Consider the following 27600-nt stretch of genomic DNA (forward strand, 5'->3'; position numbering starts at 1 on the left):
CCTCTCACCAAGCTACCACAATGAGAGGATATATTTCCTCTGGCCCAACTGTTGAATGTTAAGGATACACTAAAAAGAAAAGAAGTTTGTTTATCATGCATTCTTCTTGGGTCTCAGACTTTATTAAGTTTTAGGCTGTATGTGACAAGGATGTAAATTAGAAGATGTTCTGGAGTAAAAAAAAAAATTGAATAAATTCCTTTTAATGAAGAAATGCTGATTATGGGGAGAGATGTAGCTTATCTGTATGCTTCATATTAGAGGAATCACTGAGATTTATCTCTTTCTTTCTGTTGATATCTCACAGATTAAATAAACACAATTGTGCAGTCTATGGTGTTGTTCCCATTTACTCGCATTTCTGTTACAAAACCGGGAAGACATGGAGCCAGCTTGCAGGCCACAGCTAGATTTATCACTCCAAGATCCCTGGTAGGAAGTTTGTTAGGATGGCCAGAGTTCTTGCCTCACCTTTGTTCCTTCCAAATAATCCTCTCAGCTGAGTCAATACACTTGTTCAGACTGACATGCCAAGTGCTCTCCTGGGAGAACAAGCAGGAGGAAACACAGGGTAAAAAAATCACTTCTTGCCAATCTTCCCTGCAGAAAAAGTGCATGGCTTTACAAGGCACAAAGACTTCATAATAAGACATTATTCCTGTGTGACCAATCCATTTCTGAATCCCCCTCTTGGCAGGACACCCTCCAGGAGTGTTTATGTCTTGCTTGTATCAGCAGCTCCCTGAGAAGCTTCTGAAAGGCAGGGTGAGGGTTTAAAACCACATCATGGGGAAATATTGAATGGAACTTGACTACGGGCCATACTATGGTCTCTTCCATTCTGAAACTTCTAGCACAGAAGAGCCCAAAAAAGCACACTAAAAGAAATCCAGTGTCCTTCCACTCATGGTCTTGTTTCCAGCACAGTGGTATCCAGCATGGTGGCATATGCTTTGAGATATGCTTGCTTAGTGTAGCCCGTGTGTTAGCATCAACAGGAGCCTGGAGGCGCCTTTGTGTTTCAAAATGAGGTGAGTGGCAAGACAAGCTGGTAGTGTCGCACTTGTCAGAGGGTTTCCTGTCAAGAACAGTGACAAAGACAGGGACTTGGGATGTCAGGCATATTACTCAGTATTTACAGCTATTTCTGGGTCAAGGGCTAAGACAAGAATTGGATATGAAATTGCCCTTCCCTCTAAACAGAGTAGTATAACACAAAGGAAAATGAAAAGCAATTTCAGGAATTGTGGGGTGAAAATTGGAGTAGAGCAAATTGTTCAAGTTGCTGCTGAAAGAGACAATTATGAGCACTCTGTGTGGCAGTCAAATTCTCTGTACAATTATTGTCACGGTGCTGTAGTGCCTTGGAGCCATTTCCATGGAGCAAGACCTCATTGGTCTCAACAATTTTTTCCCACAAGTGTTCACCTTTTCATTAGAAAAAGACATGCTCCCAACTTCTTTTATTCTCTGTATTGCAGTGAAAGGATGTACAGTCCAGCTGGGATGGTTTCCACAGCTCCCTTCAGTTCACTGTGTGCTACCCATGTGAGCATGTGCTGGGCTGAGCTACAGCACTGCAGGAGAAAAGGACAAAGACAAGGTCTAGGGAGCAGCCAAAGTCTGTGGTTACTCTCTAAGTGTCTCCAATACCAGTTTAAAGTATTGCTGCTCTTGCAACAAATGGGTTGATATAACTCTGTGGGACTAGGCTACAACGTGGCCTCTGCAGCTGGCCTGCCTTTAAGAGCCAAAAATGTCCTTTAATCTCACTTAAAACCAAAACCAACCAATTGTACTGCATTGAAAATCTGTCTAAGAGTATTTTAGTTACTATTGCACTGGTCTGATGGAGAGGGACTGATAAATGAAAGCCCCAGGGCTTTAATCCCCTGCCCGAGCCAGATGATCTTGAGTCAGTATTTGTGTCTCACTTTCAAAGTAGCTGATCTGAAGCTCCCTGACATGCTCCTCTCCAAGATGAGCAAGCACGAGAAGATGTAGTCATTTCTCCCCAAAGGTGTGTTACCAGTCTCAGCAAATCACAGACAGGATGAGTGTTAGCCCTGCTGCAAGCTTCCTGTGTGATAAAAAAGTTTTCAACTTCTCAAAGGAAAAGAAGCCAAATAAAGCATGTGAATGCTTCCCAAGAAATGAACTGAAAGTTATTTCACATGTGTGGCAGCTACCTCACAAAACATTTATTAGTAGAATAATAGAATCATTTAGATTAGACAAGACCTCAATTCAAAGATCACCGAGTCCAACCACTAACCCAGAACTGCCAAGTTGTCACTAGAGAATTTCCCAGATGAAGGATTCACTTTATTACAGTCATGAAACTTGGGTGGGGAGATTGAAAATTGATGTTTCTAAACCCCACCCCCCTGGTCTGCTGATCTACAGCCAAAATTATAATTTCTTTTCAAAGAAGCTGAAGAAATTAACAAAATAACTATTGCTCAGGGACAGGAAACTCGCAATTTGCTATTGAATGTGGAACAATGGGTATATCTTTGTTCGATCCACCACAGCCTCCTCATTTCTTCTCACTGCAACCTGAGCGCTCCTTTCCAAGCGAGGCTGTCAGGAGCCTCAATATCACTGGAGCTCTTTTGTTGCTGCCAGGAGCACTCTTCTTGATGGACAGTAGAAAATCGTCTGGTTTTTCACTTCAGGTGCTCACTGCACAATTGAGGTGTTCACTGCACAATTGAGGCACTCACAGCACAATTCAGGCAAGAGCAGCTAATAACCTGGGCATTGTTGCTGCATTGATTTTTGGGTGAGGTGGTCTATCATTTTATGGCACTGAATTTAGACACAGTTGCTTTAATTTTCTCCTGAGTAAACATAATGAAATTTCTATGAAAGAAATATGCTTTTCCCTGTAATTGCATTGTTCTTTGCTTGTTTTTTTTTGTTTTTGTTTTTGTTTGTTTGTTTGTTTTGGTGTTTGTTTTTTTTTTTTCCCCACTGCAATTTCTCCAAGGACTGACACTTCTATTTCTGAGACAAAATGAAAATTCCCATCTGAGTCTAAGTAATCCCTCAGAACTGAATGTAAAGGACTGCTCGATAGTACCAATGGCAACTGAAAACTAGGTGGTTTTAAAAATTAACAGAATGAGATCTAACTGAAACAAAGTACATTTTGACTGGGGTGTGTCCCCTTTCTGTCCTCTTACCAGCGCCTTACTGGATATTGTTTTTCTTTAGTATGACAACTTCATAATGTGTTGTTATAACTGAGGTAAGAAATTCTCTCTAGCATCACAGGGGAAAAAGATTTTGTATTCTCAGGAAAAAAGAACATCTTTTCCCTTAGTGAAACCTTGCCTCTTGTTTAAAGAAAACTTCACAGGATCACACTGAGTAGAGAGGATTTTTTTAACCTTTTTGAAATAAAAATAAAACATCAAACAGAGTTGAAGGCACATAGTGAAAGTTAGAAGCATGGTTTATAACACAGGTCAGTTGGAGAATCACCAGTTTCTTTCAGAGAAAGTGTAAAATGTGCCATTAAATGGAAAATAATACTTCACTAGGAAAGGTCAGTTCCTCCCTGAAGTTCATAAAAAATCAGCATCTCCAAGGCATTACTGTTTTATTAGCCTTTTAATTTTGGCACAGAGAATGAGACAACTGAGCAGAGCTGCCCAGCTGACCATTAAAAGTGATATGCCAAGAAGTAGTTCTCTAGGCTCACTGAAGATTTCTGAGCATGTGAGTAGCTTTCAGACATACTAATAACTTGAAAGAAATAAGGCTAAACTTTAATTTTTACCTGGTTCCTTTGAGAAAATACTTTTCTTGAACAAGGAGAGGAAATGAAACTAAATTATGCCACTGTTCCCCAAACTGCTGACTTCAAAATTAAAGGCAGCTCTCAGATATAACTTTCTAGACTTTACTGTTCTTCAGTTTTTGAGATTCTAGAGTGTATTTGTGTCATAGTTTCTTTCCTAAAACCAGGAGTATTAGAAAATGGTTTTAAATTAAAACTTACAGAACCACCCTATTAATGACATGGAGGGTTACAGGTATGAAGAATAGCACCTAACACTGCGAGAGCTCATCCCATGCTTTAAATCTTCTCCCTTGTCTGTAACTTTCTGCTGTAGAAAATACATTCCCTGGTCTCCCTCCCAAATTGTCCACATCTGTCACTATTCACGCTATGCCACAGTCTCCAGAATTTCTGTTCTCATTCTCAAATACTTCCTAAACTGATTCAGTCACAAGTAGTTGGCTCAGCTCATGGACTATCAATTTTCTGTTTAGATTTAATACAAATCTATTAAGCCCATATGCCTGGCTGTGTGCTGAGCAAGTTAGAGAGCACCCATTTGAGATACTCTGCTGGCTGCCTGGAACAAGTGGTAGCACTGGGATGGAAAGAAACCAATTTGTTGGTGAGAAGAGGCTTTCCTTAATGGGGCAAACATGCTCTTTTCTTGCTTCTCCTCTCTCAAGCAGTGTACTTTGCTGCATATAGCCAGGGACTGTAAGTAGCATCAGTCAATCCTGCTGGAACATCTTCTGTATCCATCTGTTTGCTCTGTAAATGGCTCCCTGAAGTGGTTTCACATGCTGCTTTTCCAAATGGTGCCTATGAAAGTCTATCAGTTCTCATTCTACACCTAGTGGTGATCTACAGCAGGTTTTTCTTGAGATGCTGTTAACTGTCAGCATAAATTGCACAAATATGCAAATTCAATTTACACATTTAATACCACCATGGAGATGATGATTAAATTACTGTTATCACTTTGAAAACATACTGTCCCATGCAAATAGCTAACAAATTACCCAAAATCTTCACTCAGACCTTGGCCTAAAGAATGTTATTACTTGGCATCTGTGGACATATTTGGTGTCAGACACATTAATAATGCTCTGATCTCATCCCAAAGAAATTATGTCCCAGATAAACATTTGTTGCACCAGAGGCAAAGAAACCCTGTCAAATACTGTTGTCCAACTGCAACTTTCAAGTGCTTGAACGCATCTGCTTTTGAATTTCCCTCTGCTCATGCAGGCACATTCCAAGCAGCCAGCACCCTGACACTACAGAGGTCACAGTCTAGCATGGCTGCACTGAACTGGCTGCAAATGGGCCAGAAAGTGTCTGGAAGATCACCCGGAGGTGTTCACAGCAATGGGGAGCACTGGGCACTGCATGGCACTGGAACCTGTGAGCATCTTTTGGGCCACATTCCCTTGTTTACTCTCATTAATGCCGGTCTGGACAAGCAGGCCAGGGGCTGTGCAAGGGAATTTTGGCCCAGCAGGAGGGATGAGCTTGGACCTCAGTATCCGCAGTGTTGAGGATTGCACTGAGTGCTTGGTGTGCAGCTGCAGGCTGAGCTCTGGGGAGAAGCCTGAGGCAAGAGACTGAAACTGCTGAAGGGCACAGGGATGGCTGGTGCCAGCCAGGTGCCCAGGCACCCAGGGACACACAAAGAGCCGAGGGTTTCAGATATTACTCTGCTTGGACTGTGCTTGTGAGGGTGTAAGAGCCCTGAGGGTTCTTCACTTGGGGTCCCTACTCGAAGGCACCCAGCTCAAATTGTTATTTTGTTGTGGTATTGTGATTAAACTATTTTAAGGATTGAGACGTCAGAGACTTTGTTATGGGAAAACTGAGGTCGAGCCAGTAAGGAATCCTTGTCTCACTGTGGGGTGTGGAGCTGCCAGGGCAGCTCAGGTGGTATGAGTGTGAGTGCTGGAGAGGCTTCTGGGTGGCTGGGCAGGGAAGTTTCCTCGATGCCCATTGCAGGACTGTGTGGTCCTGTTGGTGAAGCAGCACAGGGTTCCAATAAGCTGCTGTGCCGTGACATGGTGTTTGCTGTGACCTCCACCTGTGAGGCTGGTGAGCTCTGAGCAAGGTGTGGGATGGGACAACCCTGGGCGTGCAGACAGACTGGGGAATGAGAGGATGGAAAGCAGCACCACGGAAAGGGACCTGGGGGTCCTGGTCTGTGACAAGTGGAACATGAGCAGCAGTGCCCTGGCAGCCAGGAGGGCCAACCCTGTCCTGGGGGCATCAGGCACAGCATGGCCAGCTGGGCAAGGGAGGGGATTGTCCTGCTCTGCTCTGCTCTGGGGCAGCCTCACCTCCAGTGCTGGGGCAGTTCTGGGTGCCACCATGTAAAAAAGACATTAAACTGTGGGAGAGTGTCCAGAGGAGGGCAATGAAGATGCTGAAGGGACTGCAGAAGCCATTTGAGGAGCGGCTGAGGTCACTTGGTGCGTTCAGCCTGGAGGAGACTGAGGGGAGATGTCACTGCAGTCTGCAGCTGCCTTGTGAGGGGACGAGGAGGGGCAGGCACTGATCTCTGCTCTGTGGTGAGCAGCGACAGACCCGAGGAAACTGGTGTGCAGCTCAGTCAGGGGAATTTAAGTTGGATATTAAGGAAAGGTTCTTTCCTCACCCAGAGGGTGTTTGGGCACTGAACGGGACGCGGTCACAGCACCAGCCTGACAGAGCTCAAGCAGCACTAGGACAGCGCTCTGAGGCACACGGTGTGGTTCTTGGGGATGGTGCTGTGCAGGAGCTGGACACTGATGATCCCTGTGGGTCCCTTCCAGCTCAGATACTCTATGGTTCTATAACCCTGTCATGAGCCGAGCGCGTCGCGACAGACGCCGGCGAGAACAGAGGGGCTGAGGGACCGAGCCGGCACCAGAACCCGGCTGCGGGGAGGTCCCCGCCGTGCCCCCGTGTCCCATGTGCCCAGCTGTCCCCGCCGTGCCCCCGTGCCCGGCTGTCCCTCCTGTTCCCGCCGTGTCCCGCAGCCCCTCGGGAGGAGCCGCCCCCCCCCGCCATTCCCCGGCACGCTGTTCACGACAGTGTCACGGCGGGGCTGCCGTACGGCCGCTGCGCGCCTTGCGGCGGGCGGTGCGGATGGCGTCCGGGCCGGAGGGCGAGCGGCGCCGGGAGCAGCGCGAGCAGCGGGAGCGGGACGCGCTGCTGGCACAGGTGCGGTGACCGGCCCGGCCCAGCCTTGCCCCCCGGCTGCTCAGCACCCCTCCGTTGCCCAGGCTTTGCGCTGGGTGCCCTGCGGGGTCGGTGCGCTCCTGAAGCTGCCCCGGCGCGGCAGCCGGAGGCGGGGACGCCGTGGGGAGGGGGGAGAGCCCCTTCGGTGCCCCGGGGAGCTGGGCTGCGGCACCGACAGCCGCAGGACGCAGTCCGGAATATCTGCCTGACAGCCGCCTGATTTCGTGCGTTTTGCCGCTCGTGGTATTCATCCTCTTGGCGTTTCATTTATTATGTATCTCTGTGCTTACACCTTTGGAAAGAGCAGGAGTCTTTACCTTCTCTCTTCAGATCTTTTTATACTTCGATGACACCACCCTCACTTCCCGGCCTTCTGTAGACTGAACAGGCCCAGCTCTCAGCCTTTCCTTAAATGAGACACAAAAGGCGCCTCCCCCTTGTCTTAAGGGCTGTCTTTCCTAAAGAGCCTGTATCCCTCCTTTGCAACATTCTGGTAACAACTTGAAGTTGTGTGCACGTGTTAAGAAGTGGGAGCCTGATTTTGTAGGACCAATTACTTGCTGTACTGTAAGACAGGAATTAGGAGTCTCCCACTCACAGGTGCTTTGGTAGAGCTGCTGTGACTTGGAGACCCGTGCTAGTCCTGATGCATTTTGTTCAAAACCCGCCTGGTTTTGGTATTTGTGGTGATTCTTGTGACTTGTAGGTAGAGTGAATGCTGAAGTCACAAATGACACATCACTTAAGTGACATGGCTTGTTTTGGGGTTTAAGGGGGAATAACTAGAGAAGTGTAAGAGAAAGACAGCGTATGGAAAGAGAATGGTGTTATGATTATGGGCTTTTGACAAAAGGAAGGCCAGGGTAAGCAGCAGCCAAATCTTCCTGGGCAAAGATATTGTCGGAAAAAAAGTAGTGGGGAAATGGCCTGGATAGCCTGATGCTTACACAACAGTGATGCCTTTTCTCAAGGCCAAGCAGAAAGCGAGAGGATTTTATGTTATATATCATGGTGGGCATCTCCTTTGTGCAGTTATGGAACCATTTCTTGGCAATGAAAGTTCCCTTTTGACAAGCAGTTGAAGGGAATTTTGTTTAACTTAGTGAATCACACTACCCTGCAAAAGTTTGTTGGTGTTGTTAAGATGTCTGTTGCTTTACTTAAACTTCTCCTTTGCTCAGTTCAACCTCTTGGATGTTCGGAAAATACATTTAACAGCAAGCAAAGCTGATGTAGGCACTATTATCCTACTTTGCCTTTCCTTCTCAGCTGGTGCCACTTGGACAGCAAGCTGCCTGGGCCAATGCTGCTGGCTTAGAATCCTAGGACAGCCCTGGCTGGAAAGACCTTGAAAGATGCCTTGGTCCAACCCCTTGTGGGGAAGGCAGCCTAGGTGAGATTATTTAGTCCTCTGTTCAGTCATGTCTTGAAAACTCCAGTGATGGGGTTAAGGAAATTCTCCTGGCTGACCTTTCAGGAAGCACAGTCCCCCACCCGGGATGCACTCCCATCACCCGAGGCTGTCACTGCTGGCACTGAAGCCCCTTTGTGGAGGGCAGCTCCAGTGAGCCAACGTGTGCTCTGCTTGCTTCCCTGTACACAACACTCACACTCAGTCAGACAAGTTTCCCTTACCAGCTTGACCCCAGCTTTTCCATGGAAGAGTCAGAGACATCTGGATCCTTACAACAATTTAATCATGGTGCAAAACACAAACCAGCTTGAGCTGGTTGCCTCCAAGGAGGGACCCTGAGCAACCAAATCCCTGAGCTTTGATACCCGTGCACCTATGTGTGCCATGGTCGGGGCTCCTCCTGCTGAGTCCTTGGCTCCTGCAGTGTCTCTGAGTGCCTGCTCTCCTGGCTGGCCCCTGAGGGCTCTCTCTTGTGCAAAGCTGTGCCTTTTTGCCTGGGGCACAGCTTGTCTTTGGCACAGTTCCAGTAGTTGCTAGGAAGTTTGGTGTCTTGAGCAGGGGGCTACACTTCTCACTGCACTCTTAGGGTATGTCTCAAAGAGTTGCTGCTTCAGCACCTGGGCTGTGCTGTTAGGATATGTCTCAAGAGTTCTTTGGTGATACTGTAGAGTCATAGGTCCTAACTCTCAGTCTTGATATATTCTTGTAGGTTTAGATTCTGCTCATCAGCCTTGCTGAAGAATATTAGAGAAAGTGGTTTGGAGTTTTTAGAATGAAACCAAATCTGATATTTTTTCTTATTGCTAAGCTGTAGTGTATTAAAAGGTATGCATGTAGGATCTTTGTTGAATTTTGTAATTTTCTTTGACTTGAGCAAGAAATAGACCATCATTGTATTTTTCAGCATATTTTTAAATGCCATGAGTATAAATTACTCCTACATGAATATCTTAACATTGTATCTGCCATATTTGTGTGATACTAAAGAAAACCCAGTGTACAAACCTGATTTTCTGGAGTAAGGCAAATGCTGATTTTCTTTGTACAGCAGTGGGCTCAGCATTGGCTTTTGCCATTCAAAACTGGGGAACAAATAGCTCTATAAAGACGCTACATCATTGCTTAGACAAAAGCTGATCAAGTGTTAGAATTACTGTGAGATGAATAAAGAACAAAGAAAGTGGTTGCACAGAAATGTTGCCCATTTCTGTGTAACATCAAATAGCTTATGCAGCCCTGGTCCCAGCATCTCAAGAAGATCCAAACAACCTTGGAGAAGGTGGGAAGAAAGGTGCAGAGATAGATGATCATGGTGCAGACTGGCCAAGGACTCCAGAGGTTTTGAGACAAGGAAAGGTAGGCTGAAAATAAAGGTAATGCAAGAAGAGAGTTCTGTAAAATTGTTAAATGATACAGAGAAGGGAACAGAAAGTGTTATCTGCTGGTTCTTTCAGGTTAAGAATTATGTTGTGTTAAGGATTTTTCAGGTAGCCAGCTTAAAGCAGACAAAAGAAGTGAACTTTCAGATGATGCACAGAGAAGTTGTATGGTCTCTTGAATAGCATGTTGCAAATACAAGCACTGCACTTCCATCCAAACAAGAATAGCCTAAAATGTAAAGTATTTGTTGGAAGCTGTGGATTGAAAAGTTGTTGAGCCTCAGATTGCTGGAGGATTCAGGAATATTTTGGAGATGGCTCACTTTGAACTTAAGCCTGTATACACTTTAGCTTTCCTGGGCATTGCTGGACATTTTTTAGTTGGGATACTAGTTTAGATTCTCAGTTCTGAGTATGTCAGAGCACCAAGAAGTCCAGTACAGGGACACAGAATGGAGTATAATTTGTGAAATACTAGCCACTGTGATTCTTCAAGTAAATTTTTTGTGGTGTGTAGGAATGGATCTGGAGACAAAGACGTTGTTTTGTACAGAAGTTAACCATTAGAGATGCTTGGTCCCTATGTGGTTGATGAGAAACCTTCCCAATGTGACTTTTCAGCTTCTTACTGAAAGTGACAGTATAGAATCTGTGTTATAGATCCACATTGTTATGTTTTCACTTCCAGGCAATCTAAAGCTAAGTCAGATTCTCTGATTTTCAAAGATTTTCTTGGGTGCATTTGAGTAATACTGAAACATACATTAATGATCAAATTGTTTTCTTTGCTGTTGCTTGTGGAGTTGGTCTTCATCACTTTATGAATGTCCTTGAACTATTTCTATTCTTTGCAGTAACAATGAAAAGTTGAAGTAAGGAGAGACATATTGAAGGTTAGGAGTTTCCCCCCGCCTCCTTCTCTATACCAAAGTTTTAGAATGTGTTAGCAGAAGTGTATAATAAGCATTTTATTGTATACAAGTCCATGTGGGCTTGTATACAGTACAAGGAAGCTGTAGAGATTCCTTTGTTGCTTATTTGGATGATAGGGAAATTTAGAAATGAAACTTTAAAAAAAACCCAAACAACTCATTTCATGTTGCCTTTTCCTATTTATGGACCAAATAACCTAATATAGCTATGGAAAATGGCAACTTTTTAAAGACTCCTTCTGTAAATACTCTGTTATTTCTGTGAAAAGTCGATTTAGCATTTTATAATGTGAACGCATGCGGATGTCATAGTTGCCATGTCAATACTCTGCTGTCTGCTTTTCAGAAATGGACTTGTTGCTGCCTGTGTGAGAACAGATTAAAGTCCTAAGTGTATTGACTTTCTCTGCTTTAATTTGGTTATGGTTGGACTGTCTGCTGCAGTGGAGCAGCCAGGTGGTTCAGGGAGGGGATTGTCCTGCTCTGCTGTTCTCTGGGGCGGCTCCACCTCCAGTGCTGGGGCAGTTCTGGGTGCCACCATATAATAAAGACATTAAACTATGGGAGAGTGTCCAGAGGAGGGTGAAAAATACAGTGAAGAGCTTAGAAGCTGCAGACATGTGAGGACTGACTGAGGTCACTTGGCTGGTTCAGTGTGGAGAAGAGGAGACTCAGGGGAGACCTCGTCATGGTCTGCAGCTTCCTTGTGAGGGGAAGAGGAGGGGCAGGCACTGATCTCTGTGGTGCCAGTGACAGAACCTGAGGGAATGGCCTGAAGTTGAGTCAGGGTGGTTTTGGTTGGATATTCTTAAAAAGTTCTTCACCCAAAAGGTTGTTGAGCACTGGAACAGGTTCCCCTGGGAAGAGGTCACAGCACCAGCCTGGCAGAGTTCAAGAAGTGTTTGGACAATGCTCTCAAGCACATGGTGTGACTCTTGGGATGTCCTTTGCAGGGGCAGGAGTTGCACATGGCTGATCCTTGTGAGTCCCTTCCAACGCAGGATATTTGATGATTCTATGAACAGAACTGGGAAAAAACTACTGTGACACTTTTTCTCAGTGTGTTTTGTTTGTCTTGCTTAGAAAGGGAGCAAGTGATTAGCAGGAACTTATCACAGCTGGCTAACGCAGTCAAGACAGTTACTTGGTGATTGTAATTCTGGAATCCCTTTATTTAGGGAAAGACAGTTGGAAAGCTGTGTAGTCTTTGCTTCTGGTAATCTAAGAAATTTGCAGAAATAATTGTACTTTAGTAGATCTGTTTCTGGAAAGATGAGATGTTCAGCCAACTCACCTTAAGGAGCTTTTTGTTATGAAATATTGAACTTGCACTTGTTTTGATGAACCAAAATGCCACACAATTCATTGATCGAGATTTCTCTTTTAAATCTTGGAAGTGTATTCTTTTGTTTGTGTAGTCTTTCTTCCAAACTGTACTGATAAAACCCAGCGGCTGAGAGTGTTTGTGATAATGATCAGTAATCAAATAATTAAGTGTTGACATGCAAATCATTAGAAAGCTTCAGAAATAGCATCTTGTTTTGAGGAGCATGATAGTTCATGACACTGTTATTTTTGTTTACAAGTTTACAGCAAGAAAATAATCTAGGTGTTGTGGTAAGTGCATAGATGTGTATTTTTCCTGGACACGAGGACTTCTTATCAAGGCTTCAAATTTTGGATTATTTTTGCATCTGTTGTTTCATACAGTGTTTTTGTATTTTAGGGTTGCTCTTCTGTTACTTGGGGTTTCTTCCATGGACTTTGAGTCTTTCACTCTTCAGCCTCTGAGGGGTGATGTGATTTGGCCATTCCTTGTGCAGAAAATCCTGCCTTTTAATTTTTAAGGATTACTGACAGATCAGAAGTTGAGTGTAGATAAATAAGACCTTGGTCAAATAATGTATGTTATTGAATCAATGAAAGTAAATTGATACAGTAAAACAAGTTAATTGCACAAACAAGAAATTGCGTGTTTAGTTTTACTTATTTATATTTCTGAAAATTATTTATATTTATGAAAAATTTGATTTGAGATTTACAAGCCATTATTTTTGGAAACATCTCATTTGATGCTTTTGATTAGTCTTCTCCCTTTAATTTTTGGTTTACATTTTTTGTTTTATTTTCTTTGAAAATACAACTTAAAATTAAAGAAAAGGAAACAACAAACAATGTATAACAGTATCACTGAGTTCACAGTATTAGAACTCTAAAGAAGCTGTGAAATCAGCAGGTTTTGCTGGTGAAGTATGATCCTAAAAGCCTAACAGTTGTCTTTTTGCAGTGATCAGTATTTGCTGAGGTGATGGAGTGCTTGGCAGTATTTTGTATTGCAGTTTTTGGTGGAAAATTACAGAAATCTCTCCTTAGGCAGAAATTAGTAGCAAAACATGTCTCTGGTAGGGGTTATAGTTGCTTCTGTGCTGTAATAGTAAGCATCTCCTTTTTGTTCTTTCCATTTTAAATCCTTCATGAAGTGTTAAATGCCCAACTCTATCTGCTGAAGGAAATAAGCACTTCAGCACTTCAATCTGTGCTATTGGAAGAGTAATGGTACTGAGAAATGAATACTGCCTTTTCACAAAAGATTTTTTGATTTTTGTCAAAGCACCTCTATGCATTTTTGCAAGCAGCATCTTTGAACAGACAGGTCATTTTTGAAGGTCAGTGATGAAGAGATGTCACATTAACGAGAAATACCTACTTATGCTTTCCTACCAGTAATAGCTTCTAGTTATCTGTTGTGTCTGCATATGTACCAGCTGAACCTCTGCTGCCTCCCAGATGTTTCTGACTGAAGGCTGCAATCTCCTGTAGCCTGCTCTTTAAATCACATCTGACTTTTGATTATTGATCACAAGAAGCTTAAATGATTGAAGTGATAGTCACTTTGGTGACCTTTCTTCTGTGCCTTTTGGCAGGTGAAAATGACAAGAGTGGTGACATTTCCAGTTGGCAAAGCTGTGTCTGGAGGAGGTGGTGATGCAGGCAACTTCAGACTCAAGTTGCAAGTTCCCAAGTTGTGTTGGAAGCTAAGCTCTTTCTTGTGTTTCCACTGTTGTCCTCCTTGGGAAGTCTTCGTGGATGCAGCAATAACTGGAATATTGAGACTCAAACAATAATCTAAGCATTCACCAAATTAAGTGTGTTATTCAGACAGAGAATTGATATAAAAGCATCAGAGCTGCAAAAGAAGGGTATGTTCAAGTTCCCTGGAGATAAGCACTCAGGTAACCAGGGCTCTCTGTCCCTGAGCTTTGGGGTCATGGGAAGTAATGGGGTGGTAATACATGGCATAGCAACCTTTCTGATACTTGATATCAAAACAGTTAAAATGGTGGGGTAGTTTGTATGATAGTATAGGAGATGATCCTGAAATTAGAGAGAAAAACTCCTTGTAGATATTTTGAATGCCTTATCTTGGTGTCTGAAGGACTGGCTAGGTGTTAGATTTTTTGAACTTTCTTAACAGAAAGCTGTTGCTGAAAAGAAGTTTTTTCCACACGTCTTTCCCCCTAAGTGCACTTTGCCCCTATGTTCCTTGAGTCTTGATGACCTTGCTAGAGTGGCAACTTGTAAGCTTGTTCCGCAGGAAGCCGCACCATCCTTTTGGTGGGATTTATTTTGTGTCAGGGTGTGTAAGTGACTTGCCTAAGACTGGAGTGCAGGATCAGGCCTGGGTGGGTGAGGTGGTGGGAGCATGGGAGAGAGGCAGCGCAGAGAGGAGTGGTGTGGGATGGAGCCCTGCCCTTCCGTGGCAGGTGGCCAGGACAGCAGCTTAGCTGGTGCTCTCTCTGTTGAATGTTTTTGTAATTCTGTAATGATCTGATGTGCTGTAGATTCTCTTCTGATTGCTTGTGGAGGAAAAGGGAATCTTTCTTCTTTTGGATGAAGAAGTTGACTATTGAGTCATGGGGATTTATCATTTAAAGAACTAGAGGTTGACCACAGTTATAGGTGGAAAATTGTAAGGTCTTTCTACTGGTTTGGAAAAGTTTCCCTGGCATTTACTGAAACAGTAAATAGTGTTGAGATCAGAAAGGAGTAGGGTCAGGGTTTCTGTGTCCATCTCTTCTGGACATCCTTGAGGAACCACTGTGCAACAAGCTCAGTTTATTGTGTGACCTATAACTTGGCTGTTGGCAGTGTCCTTGATCTTTTCTGCTTCTTCCTGAGGTGACATGATGTAATTTTTATAGCTTTTGGGTTTTGCATCTGCAGTGTATTACAGGCTGCTTTGGAGCAAAATTTATTCATTTGGAAGATCATGTTGTCAGCTACTGGGCAGGCTGGCCTTAGTAACCCACTTGATGGAAACCAGAAAGCACTTTCCTTGAACTTGGTTTCCTCCCGCATTCAGCAGGATCTGTGAAATTCAAACTCCTTTCACCTACTTGTGGTAAAGTCTGTAAAATTTGGCTGTCTTCAACCATGGCAAATATTGCTGACATAGTGTAGAATAATTACTGGTTTTGTAGCACCACAACAACAGACCTTGCAGAGTGCCTTGCCAGCCTTACATTTCACCTTTTTTGTTGCAAAGGAGACCACTAGCAATTTTATTAGGATGTTGCAGAAGTGTGTAGTGTAGCATGATGCTTGTCCTTCTATGACAGGTTGTTGCTCATAATGACTTCATGTGTACATGCACAGGCATTTCCATAATTAAAGCATTACTTTTGAAACAGAGTTATTTCAGAAATGTATCATCCACTATTTATGGAGAAAAACCTGAAAAATATTGCTGTAGTGACCTAAAATGTACCTCATTTGTAAAGGGGAAAAAGTATAAATTATTGGTTATTCCTGTGGTATTGTAAGTATTAATGAACCTTAATGTGAATTAAATGCTTGGACTCCTGTGGGTTGACAGATGTGAAAATATTAGAGTTAGTCCTCATAGATAGAATGGTAAATCTGACAGGAGAATTAATTAGTTTTTCTTTTTTTTTTTTTTACATTTTATGACATGCTAGTAAGCCCTGCAGCTTTTGAAAAGAAAAGTAGAATATGAAGGTAAGTTTTGAAGCTAATAAAGCAGTGTAGGCAGATTTTCTGGCTCACTTCTACTTGAAGTAATTATGTGTATGTGAGGGAAAAGTATCATGAACAATAAAAATTGAATATTATAATTTGAGGGAGCTAGATTTTTGAGACAGAAAGATTTAGAGGGTATTGCTGCTAACTTTCTAGTCTTGTGTTAAAATGATAATTTAGGTGAAATTATAACTTCTTTCATATTTTTAGATGTCTAGGCAGTGTTCTTATTTTTTTCTTTTTTCTTTCTTTCTTTTTATTTGATCTTGCATAGATATATTGTAAAGATTCTATATTTTTGTATCCTTGTCTAGGATGCAAAATATGGACAAACTTCCATCTGATGCCTTTGTTTCTGTCTTTCTCTTTTAAACAGCCTGGTGGTCAGTCTGCCACTACACATTCATCTTGCTCAATCCTGTTTTGTTTAGTATTCAGGAGACAGCAGTCCATAGTCTGATGATGATTTCTAGTCAATCTGTTCTAAATGTGTATTTGTGTACTTCAGCCAAAATTATGATCCACCTCTTTCATTAGAATGATGTATCTCAATTACTTAAATACTTGCCTTCATTTATTCTGTTTATTTTTAGATCTAATAAAAAATATAAAAGCTCAGTTTGTGCCTTACTTATAACATTACCTCATTTTATTTGTAACTTTGGCAGCATGAAGAAAATAGTAATGTTATTTAAAATATACTTGTTATTATAGGAGAAGATAAGAGGCTAAATCTTCCATGACAGGCAGAGAACATCTACAATGAAGAAATGTTGACAAGCTGATCTTGAGTGGCCTTTACTTGTGGCATTTATAGATTTATGGGCTGGAGAACTGCAGAAAGGGTGGAAGGGAGCTGTTGACTCCAGCTGCGCTTCTTTCTCAACCAAAGGGAAATGGAATATGCAGAAAAGCCTGCCTTTTTTTCTTCAATCTACGTCTTGGCAACTTGTTTTGTGTCTGCTTGTGGAGCAAACAAGCTTGGAGTCAGAGTTTTTGTTTTTATTTTTTTCCATCTAGAACTGTATTCAGGTTCCCTTTATCTCCATTGTTTCGTCTCTGTCCAGTTATAAGCTTAAGTTTGGAGTCAGTGGCTTGTAGACATCTTGTGAGTTGCAAAGCTGAAGTTATTATCCTTCACTTGTCCAAAAATGTGGCATATTTAGTTACTTTGTTTTAGTCAGATGAGCATATTTTTAAAACAAAAGAGCCATCATAGATTAGAAGAGAATATATCAATTTGATATATTTCTGCATGAATTTTCAAGGGTGTTGGCTTAGGGTGGCCGGGGTTTCCTCTCTGTATGATGGAGAAGTTGCAGGAAACACACTTGCACTTTCTTGAGTCCTGGGTGGTTTTAGTGATGCTATGTTATACTTAACAGCTATTTCACTTTCACTGAATTGTAGTCCTGCTCATTCTTTTGTTACTTTGTTTACTTGTAAACTAGAACATGTTTTGATGTTGGAATAGATGTCTGAATGTGTTCCTAACTCTTTCTTTATGCCTGCCTTTTGAGTTTTAAGCGGTAGCATTCACCTTTGTAGACTGTCAGCTTCATTCTAGAGATGGAAGTCTCAGTCTTTGCCTCTTTTTTCAAGCTGATTTATACTATTTTTTGTTAGTTTTACAATATTCCTTTGTTTAAAATCAAGAAGTCTGGGTAGCAGCTTTGCTTTGCTTGCATTTAAGTGCATTGTAAAGTTTATCATGTGGATAAACATGGATAAACTGCTAAGAAAATTGGCAGTGAAAAGTTTAAAAGGGTGTTTTGTTTGGACACAGATATGTAGTGGGCTTTTTTTTTTTTTTTTTGAGTTCATTGTGTTCACTTTCAAAACACAACAGAGTCCTTGTGAGCTGGAACTTTTAAAAAATCCCATTTTAATCTTATTTTTTTAGCATGTGTTTCTGTTCTTTTGAACCCTTAGAGTGTCATCCTTCTGTAAGCATTGTTTTCTGTCAGGACAAAAGCTGCAGATTTCCTTCTTGGATAGATCAAAAAAAAAGAGATACTGCCCTGTGGTAGGGTGGTATCTGTCTTGTGCAATGCACAGGCTTGGATCTGGAGAACAGGCCAGGAGGAAAGACCTCAACTGTTGTCCAATCTCCTGAGACTGTTTTATTTGTTTGTTTTAAATATTAGTCTTTCTTAAACTTGTATGTGTTCTCTTGGCTTATGTTTGACAACACTTTCTGGTAAAAGTTAGCGTTTAAGGATAAGAATTTCAAGGATAACAATTTCTCTACCTTTAGTTTTGTTTTGATTTTAGTTATTTTAAAAGAAACCCCTCAAATAAATAAAAACCCAAAAGCATGTTGAAGTTTGCAAGACTTATCTAGCACAAAATTAGGGTTGTAATAATATAAAATAACTTTCCTCCTGTTTGATTAGGATATGGTGATATATGGCATATGATATATGGGATAAAGAATTTCCTAAAGACAAGTTATGCTTAAGTAAACTTGCTTCTGAAAGTCATGTTTATGCTGAACATAACAGAGTGAACTTCAGAGGCTGAAAAAACAATTATTTTGTTGATGTGGCTTATAAAAATCCTTTTTCAGGAATTGAAACTGTTGGCAGTGATGGTTATTTTTTCAGAAGAAGTAGGAAAAGTATTTCTACATTTATCCACATAACTAGAAATGGAGGAACATTCTTAAGCCTGAAATGCAGTTCTCAACATTGTGAGTGGAAATGCTACTGAGCTCCACCTGATTATTTTTCTTCTCTTATATTCCTTCTTCATTGTAGGCCAAAATTAGTCACGAAAAGAAGGAGAGCTGCAAGCTGCTAAAGGATCTGCGAGGTGAAGATACCTGGATGCCTGCTGATATGAATGAAGGTGTGGAAGCACTGGAAAAGGTGACAAAATTGTAAATAATTAAATTGGGTTGTTACTTCTACAGAATGTTTGTATGAACAGAAGACTTGGTGGGCTTGAAGACAGTCTTTAAACACATCCCAATTTCTGATTTCGCTTTTTTAAGGTAGACATTATCTTTTATTCACCAAGAGGAAAAATTCTGTCATTCAATTCCAGCTTTAATTTCTACCAAATGCAGAATAGGAAGTGCTATCAGACAATGATAGTTCCATGGGAAGAAATCTGGAGGATTCAAGGCTTCATAGCAATCTCATTTGTGTTCATTCACAGGAGAAGCCTTAATGGAGCCTGTGAATATCACATCCTTTTAATGTGCAGATATTTAAACAGTGGAAAGATGTGTACTGATAATGTAGGGATAATGCCCAAAATAAATGTAGTGTAGTAGGTATTATCTTTTTAGTTGTAGTACCTTAGTTCCAATGAAAAAGATACTGAGAGGGGGAAGAAAAATTGATCATGGATGTGAGGTATGCCTTCCCTGCCCTTACTACCCCAGCCCTTCTGCCAGAGAAGAGAGAGAGAGTAATAAAAATAAAAGGTATTTATGTGTATTTCACCTTTCTTCAGTGAGGTTTGGTAAGTAGGTTTTGATTTTTTTTTGGTATATGGATGATTTGGTTTACTGAATCTCATTTACAAACATTTCATTGTAGGAACATTCTGTGCACAAAAAAAAGAAAAAGGATAAACATTCCAAAAAAGCTAAGAAGGAAAAGAAGAAAAGTAAGAAACAGAAATCTGAAAAGAAGGATGACTTACTTGATAGTTCTTCTGTAAGTAAGAAATTTAAAAATACTTCAAATTCAAATCAGTCTTAAAACTTGAACCATTTTAGTCCCTGTGGGTATGCATGGTTTGTAAAATTAAGGCTCATTCTTATAATTTTCTGTTGGGAAAAACTGCAGCAAAATTTATCAGTTTTAATGTACTGAGTATTTAATCAATTTAAAATAGGCTGTTATGTGAATGCTTGTGAATTTTATGATATTAAATTCAGTCATTAGGAACTAAGGGAGTTATAGTTTTTCAGCAGAGAGAAAATGAAAAACAAAACACTCATTCTGATATAGAGAGGAAAATTTCATAGATACCCTGTAGTGTGTGGTATATTGGTATATGATAGAAAGAGATGTCTACAATTGGAAATAATTGACTTTGATTTTAAGCACAAATTACCTCTGCCTTTTTCCTCAGATGTTCAACCCTCTACACTCCTAACAACGTGGGAGTTGTACATGGGTCTGAAGGACTTGTACATTTGAATCTGTAAGGACATGGCTTTGCATGGAAGGGCACTCTGCCAAAACAATGCAGAGACTGCATTTGAAATCTGGGTGCTGATTTCTGGTCACATTGTGGAAAACATCTTCCCAGCATTTTTGGTGCAAGTCAGGTGGCACTGTTAGTTTTAATTTTCAGAGTCACTTTTATGGAGTGAAGGAACGTCCATTATAATGAGACTTACTTTTCAGGGGTTAATACCAGAGATAAACTATTATATCAGTGTGGGAAGTAACCAAAGTCATAAATGTCCCACATTCTCTGTGGAAGTCACCAAAACCCTTCAGATCACAACAGGGACGCCTAGGATGCAGCACAGTACTGGCTGTAACTTCCATGCAAAGTCTTTCACTCCTAAGACAGTTTCATGTGAATAGCAGAGACACTCTGTTCAGTGCAGTCCTATTGGATTCAAGTGAAAAAACTCTGTACACTGTTTGCAAATGCAAGTGTAGGAAGCTGGACACAAAAATATCAGGCAATAGCATGTACTGTGCTTTATATTGTGCTGTGTAACTTATCTGACTTTTAAAATGTGAAACATACTTAATAATGCATGTAGCTTTTAAAATATTTTGGTTTTGTTATGCCATAAATCCAGTCGGTTTTGGTTTTGTTTTTATTCTGACTGTTTAACTTTTAATAGAGTTATGCAAATAAGCTGCCAGTATGAGGTAATGTTGCATACTGTGATGTGCTCATGAAGTGAAATGTTCTGATCACAATGGAGCAGTCTCATATGGGAATATTAATATTCTGGTTTTACTATCAGTATTTTTAAATATTAAACAGTATTATATCAGTAATGCTAATCAGCATTAATTTCGATAATATAATTGCTAAGTATTGCATGTTATCAAGTAGTATGTTAAGGTGTTATTTTTATTCTTTACATTAAACTTTCTCTTTAGGATTCTTCAGTTGAATGGGTTGAGTCAAATGTGTCACAGTCAGATGACACAGAAGAGGCTTGGAAGGTCAACAAGCAACCAGATGCTGCAAAAGAACCTTCCCTGCAGGTGGGCAGGCTCACAGCTACTCCAGAGATTAATTCAGCTTGTGAAACATGCTTTGGTTTCTTTGGAGCTCTTTTGCAGGGTGTTAAGCAAAACCTATTTTACAGACAAATGTATTTGTTTAGCTGGGTGATGCTACTTTTCATTGATTGGAAGACTTCTCTACCTTCTCTACCTTTGAGTATTTAACAAGGCACTATTCTTAATGTTGCCCAGCACCATCTCCTGTCAGGTTTGAGGCTCTTACAAGTTAGTTTGGTTTTCTTGAAGACATCGTCTCAAAGGTCTTAACTAGACATGTTGCTTTTTTCTTCACAATTTTAGTGGCTGTTCTACAATTGAATAAATTGGCAACTGGCCCTAGGTGACCCTGCTTGAGTGGGGTTTGGGCCAGATGACCACCAGAGGTCCTGTGTACATCCACATTTGTTGGTGCACATTGCTTGCTGATGTGGTAGTGGATATTATGGATTCATTTGGTGATAGATAATTTTGCAGTTCCTCCTCTTTCTTGGAAGAGATCTGAGAAATGGAATGTTGTGTTTCACCTCTGAAATTCTCTGGCATGTTGCCTAACATAATTTTTAAATAAGAGAGACAAAGTGACATATGGCATCTGTTCAGATTGACGACTCAGTCTCGAACTCTGTTGAAGACAGGAAGATTCTTCTACAAGGACATGTTTCAAAATAGGTGTAATCTGGTCATTTTGGTTGCTATACTAGAATTACAGAATTGCTCTAAATACTTGCCTTTATCGAGTAACTGCTTACAATGTGTAGGTCGCTGCTTGCTTTTGAGGCTTCACATTTTAACCTATATAAATAGGTTATATTTATATAGTAGTAGATATATCTAGGCTTTTAATATGCTGCTTTTCTTTAGTCTAGTCCTTATTTTTAATCTCCTTGGTCTGTTAATGCAGTATTCTAGCTGTTATTGTGGTTACAGTTCACAGAATTTAAATGTATAACTGTTAAGTGTAAAAGTGCAGTTAGTGCCTGGATACCTGAGGTATAAACTATGCTCGGATACTGATTGCAGATTTTGTATACACTAGAAGAGATGTAAGAGATCATGAGATTAGAGTTTTTATTTATTCTAATGATTATCAGTCTGTACAATATGCATGTTTACTAATGTCTTAAATACCATTGTAAATATGTATTTCATATTACAGGGAGACATGAAATTTGTTTAAGTATTAAAAATTTGGAAGATTAGAGTTCTTAAAATCATATTTGCCTTTCATTGAAGTATTTCATATGTGTTTGTAGAACCTGTACTGTTTATTGTCAGCAGCATTTGTCAGTAGTTGCACTGCTTTGGTTTGGCACATAAGCCGTGTTTTTTGTTGGAATTATGAACACTGATTCTTTGTGTTTATTTTAAAGAGAGAAGAATGGATGAATTTAAGCTTCATGTCATTGAAAACAACGTCAGTAGCAGCTGTCAAAGGTGAAAGACACAAAGACAAAGTGTTGGAACGACAGAAAGCTCAAGAACTTGAGCAGGTAGGAGGAATTAATATCTTAATTTTTTTTCTGCCTTTTACTAAATTTTGTGTGATGAATAAAGTAATTAGTTGGTTCAAATATGTAAGTCTTTATTGTTATTAAAACTAATGCCTGATGTGATAATGATTTTAATTAAATTGCTCTGTTTGGATGGAAGGCTTCATACATCAGGCTTATGGAGAAAAGCCTTTTAACTTCTAGGTAAGGAGAAAGCTGCTTTTGTTAGTACCAAGTTCTGTTAGTAACAATGACAGACTGTTGGTCTGGCCTTCTCCATGGTGTGTGAAAGGAGCACCTTTGTTTAGTGTGGTAAAAGCTTACTTAAGTTACTGTATTTAAATGTACAGAGGCTTGTTTTTTCCTAAAGAAAGAACTCAGAGCAGTTGTGCCTTTCATGTCTCAGTTGTTGGTGAACATATGGGTGACTCAGTGTCTGGCTAGAAAAAGGGTTGCTGTCATTGAATTAACTCTTTTTACATACAGTTCATGGCTCCTTCATTTGCTCATTTACCTTGTTAAATGCTGTGTAGTCTGGTCTGAAAACATAGTGATGGATCAGTAGCTAATTTTGTCCTCACATCTCACAGCAGGCTCTTTCTTGCCATTAAGTTTCCCAGTTAGCTGTGTTGTGCTTGGGAACCAGACTGACCTGGATCACTGTTTTTGTGTAGTATGCAGTGCCTTAGTTATTGTATTTAGACAAGGGAGTAATATTTTAAAATTTTTTTCTCCACAAATTTTCCTTAGCATCATTTCAGAGCTGTTGGAGGACCATTTAATGTGGACATCTTAAATCACCAGGATGTCAGCATGTATTATATAGTTAATGAAAATTTATATGTATTCTTGATCTTAGAAAATAATGATTTTTATAGACTCCCACCCAACTACTTGCTGTCCATTGTAGGTGTATACTCCTGTGTTTCCTCCACCAGAGTGTCTGCTTTTTCTTTGGTACTCAAAACAATGTGTACAACATATGCTTAGACCATGAAAGTGGCGGTGGTGAATTGTGTGACTTCACACACAAGTCTCTCAAAATTTATCAGATCTTCTATAAAATACCAACCATATGCTATGCAAACATTTAAATTATTTCTGTTTTAGGCCATGCTGTCTGAGAGAGAACTCAATCCCTATTGGAAAGATGGTGGTACAGGTTTGCCACCAGAGAAGGATGAAGAGGCTTCAGTTAAGAAAGGTTAAGAGCAACTTTTACTAATAATCTTAAATTTCTGTCTCCAGTTTCTCGACTGTGTGTTGCTAGCAAATTACTCCTAATGTTGTAACAGGATTATGAATAATATATATATTATTAATAATATAAGTAATAAAGTGAAATTTGTATGAAAATTCCATAGTGAATATTGGGTTAGTATCATAGTATGTGTTTTGCAGAATTTATCTTCACTGGGTTTTAATCTTGAGTGGTTTGACCTTCAATATCCTTATAAAATTCTCCATTTTGAACTAATTAAAGAAAAGCATGATTTAACCAAGACAAGATAAATTGTTGTCAACTCATTTGGTTCCTTTCATTCCATTGCATAAATTGCAGTTTTAAAGTATTCACCCACAGAAATCTGAGTCACATCAAAATGAAGTACATTACAGATGCAGTTTGTGAAAAATAGTATTTCTGTAGCCTTTTCACTTTTTTCCTTACCCCAGGGTTATCCTGCTCACTTCCAGCAAACACAGTAACAAAAACATTTTTCATAATGTCATGAAACATTTATTATGTGGTCAGAATGATCCTTGTATTGTGTCAACAGAGAAGAGTGGGGTCTACTTTTTGAGAGCCTTTCCCTGTGGACATTCTGTCCCAGAAACCATTAGGCTCATGCCCACTTTCAGGAGTCACAGAGATGAGAGATCTGTAAGGGTTGGCAGGTGTCAGTGAGTGTGTGTTCAGAATATCAAGACTTCTCACATGGGAAGCAGTGGGTTACTCATTCAATTTCTGAGAAAGGGAATTCACTTGTTTGTGTGTAAGGGGTATGCCTAAGAATGGACACAGGATGTGGGAGTGACAGGAAGGTTCTTTAATGTTGTAAAGAAACTTCTCATATGCCACTCCTTTATTAGAAACTGCTTGTGATAAACTAGAGAAGCTTAAATTAAATGAGTCGTATTGCTGAGGTATAACCAGCATTAACTTGTGAAAATATGTAATTCTGTTTTTAATTCTGTATATTAAATTCTGTTTAATTTCTGTATATTAATTCTGTTTTTCTTTTGCACTCCTTCAATTTTTACAATAAGTTTAGGCGAAGCTTTAATGTTACATACAGAATAAGGTTAAATAGGAATAATTACTTGAGATGCAAAACTACAACCTCTCGTTGTTTTCTACTTTAGTTACAGTGGTAGAAGATGCTGGATTAAGTTGGCTGCGAAAATCATACCAAAGGATGAAGGAGCAGGCTGAGAGAGAGAAGCGAAATTTTGATGAAATTGTAGCTGAGAGATATGGGGTAAGGATCTTCAGCTAAATTTTCTTTATACTAATAGATGCTTGGAAAAGATTACTTTCATATAAAGGCACAAATACTTAAAGTAAGACATGTGAAAAGAAGCAGGAAAAAACAGCCGCTGAAGCTTCCCTCAAGTGATGATGGGTTTAGAGCTACCCTGCCTTTTATATATTTTTCTTGTTAAATGTTTTCAACATATGGGATCTTATAGAAAATTTGAAATACTTCAACGATACCCCATGGCCTTAAAAGTGGTATGACTTTTTTGTTATTTCTTTTAGTCAGTGGAGATATTTCAGTCACGATTAGAAGAAGCTGAAAAAGCTGCATCCAAAAAGGAAAATTATCATAGAAGTGGAAGATGGAAGAAGACTGACTATTCAGAAAGTGAGAAAGAGAAGAAAGACAAGAGAGAGCAGCATATTGAAAAGGAGACACGAGATGAAGATGATAGAGACAGACACAAATGTGGGGGCTATTCCAGGGAGAAGTATGGCAAGGGGTGGGCGCAGGAAGACAGGGGTTACAAAAGAGATGTGTCAAGAGCAGATCAGGAATGTGGACACAGTAGCATGGACTCAGTACCAAGGGGCTACAGCTCCAAAGCAGAAAAATACTCCAGTGAAAAACGAAATCAGGAGAGGAGTTCATCTCTAAGCAACTTGAAACACAAATTTTTGAAACCCTCTGAAGATGATTTAACGTCTTACAGCACACCCAGAGACCCCAAGGTAAAGCAGTTTTCTTCCAAGGAGGACTCAGCTCACAGCTCTTTGAGCAGCCGTTTCCAGAAACCCAGTGAGGATACTGCACTGTGGACCAAAACACACACGGAAGATAGCAATGAGAAATTAAAGTCTGATCAAAAATCATCAGGTACTAGGGAACAAATTGATGGCAAAAGTTGGAAAAGAACTCCTCCAAGTGATGAGAAAGAGAAGTCACGACAGGAACATGCAAGTGATGCACCTGAGAAGAAACAGATTTTATCTGACAGTAAAACATCATCCTCTAGGTATTTTATGAACATCTTTACTTGGTTTTTATTTGCTGTATTTTCCATGGCAAAATATGACAAAAGCTCTATCTCCTTTTTGACCTTATAAGCACTGATTATATCAGATCTCTTTAGTTTGGAGGAGGAGTCAGCCTCCACCTAAGGGCAGCTAGAATAAGTAAGTTCAGCAGAAGTAGTGAACATCCCTTACCTGATCTGTCTCCTCAGCACATTTGAGAATTGCTAATGATAGGTTATTTTCTGCTGCTTTCTAATGTTAGTTCACACTGTGGTAAAATTGGCCTCTTAGGCAAAAAAAACCTCCAAAATATCTCAATGGTCATTGAATTTATAAAATACAGTCTTGAAATGTTAGAAAATGCTGACTAAAACCTGAAATAATTAATACAGCAGGGATAGGTTTGCCACTTGTGAGATGAGCTCATATGCTAAAGAAGTAGCATATGAAAAATAGTAGAAGGTGTTTAATAGAAAGTGTGTTTTCTGTGGTGAAGAGGAAGCATTAATAGGAGTGCAAAAGGAAACACAAACTTAATAGGCAGCAGGAATTTAGTTTTCTGTGTCTTGCTTTTATGAAAGACAATGGAGTAGTAAGGAGAGGTAGGTGGTCAGACAAGTTGTAGAGAACTGACCTTTTGCTCTGCTCATGACCTCCTGTTCTCCAGTACTAGCAGCTTGCTGGTTCTTCCAGTGATCTGACTAGTGTGGTTGTTACTATGAATCTTTTCTTTCAGATTGTCCCAGTAATTCACACATGATGGACATGGATGAAAAGAGATATATAGGGATAGAAGTGTATAAATGTATAAAAATATATATGTCTATATATATATAAAAAAGCCTATTAACAGTTCCTCTTGAGTTCAGTGAAATACTTCAAATGTATTGGAGTTTATCAACAAGCAGGAGTTGAGCCTCAAGGAGTGGAGGGTTTCAGCTTTCTATGACAGTGCTCTAATCTTTGCAAACTGGGGAGTTGGTGAGTTCTGAGAGGTGTTCCCACTCACTGAAATGCTGGCACAGCCTGCTGTGGTCTAGGAGAGCTCAGAGGGCCTCACACAGCTCTGCTGTTGGTGGGGTCGCAGTGTGCTGGGCTGCAGTCATAGTAAATTTACGTCCTGGCCACAGTCCGTCACAGTCACTGGAGTTTTGAAAATTCCAGTAGCAATGGTACAGTTCCACTCAGGCTGTGGTTCAGGTGAGTAATGATCAGAGGCTGCCAGGGGCTGACTGAGTGTTTCTGCCTTTGTTCCCCACTGTGGCAGGCACCAGGAGTTCTGGGTGCGGACAGTGTGCTCCCATCTTAGCGTGGCAAGAGTTCCTGCTGCAGTCAAGGGATACTTCATTGGTCCTCAAAGGCCAAAGCATAATGGGAATTCCTGGGATTGCAGAATGGCCTGGGAAGGGGAGGGCTAGGCACAATGTGGAGGAAAACGCACCACCACATTGCTGTGGAAAAAATAAATTCCATCCCATCCAGCCAGACCTAGTAGAACATTGCCTCAGTATTGTTTTCTTCAAAGAAGCAGCTACTCTTCAGTCCTTTCTTTTTTTTTTTCCTTTGTTTTTTATTTTCTTTTTTTTTTGTGAAATAATGGTTATTCACTTTTTTTAGTTGCAAGTACAAA

At 40.5% G+C, this 27600-nt stretch overlaps 2 protein-coding genes across 5 annotated transcripts in view; one reads left to right on the plus strand and one right to left on the minus strand.

Annotated features, from left to right (window-relative positions):
- ACAT1 (acetyl-CoA acetyltransferase 1) overlaps positions 1 to 27600 on the minus strand; it is a 382585-nt gene that overhangs the window by 278809 nt on the left and 76176 nt on the right. The window lies entirely within an intron of this gene.
- CWF19L2 (CWF19 like cell cycle control factor 2) overlaps positions 6871 to 27600 on the plus strand; it is a 59439-nt gene continuing 38709 nt past the window's right edge. Inside the window, exons 1-9 of one of the 4 annotated variants that reach the window (XM_064409351.1) lie at positions 6876 to 6985; positions 13653 to 13961; positions 18528 to 18638; positions 19317 to 19436; positions 20856 to 20963; positions 22355 to 22474; positions 23585 to 23678; positions 24839 to 24954; positions 25236 to 25969. In XM_064409351.1, coding sequence (XP_064265421.1) covers positions 18597 to 18638; positions 19317 to 19436; positions 20856 to 20963; positions 22355 to 22474; positions 23585 to 23678; positions 24839 to 24954; positions 25236 to 25969 — 1334 coding nt within the window. In that variant the 5' untranslated portion in view covers positions 6876 to 6985; positions 13653 to 13961; positions 18528 to 18596. Of the gene's footprint in view, positions 6986 to 13652; positions 13962 to 15723; positions 15748 to 18527; positions 18639 to 19316; positions 19437 to 20855; positions 20964 to 22354; positions 22475 to 23584; positions 23679 to 24838; positions 24955 to 25235; positions 25970 to 27600 lie in introns of those variants that run through there. The other 3 variants (XM_064409350.1, XM_064409348.1, XM_064409349.1) reach the window with 3 other exon arrangements.

The sequence above is a fragment of the Passer domesticus genome, chromosome 2, assembly GCF_036417665.1.
Source record: "Passer domesticus isolate bPasDom1 chromosome 2, bPasDom1.hap1, whole genome shotgun sequence".
Lineage (NCBI taxonomy): Eukaryota > Metazoa > Chordata > Aves > Passeriformes > Passeridae > Passer > Passer domesticus.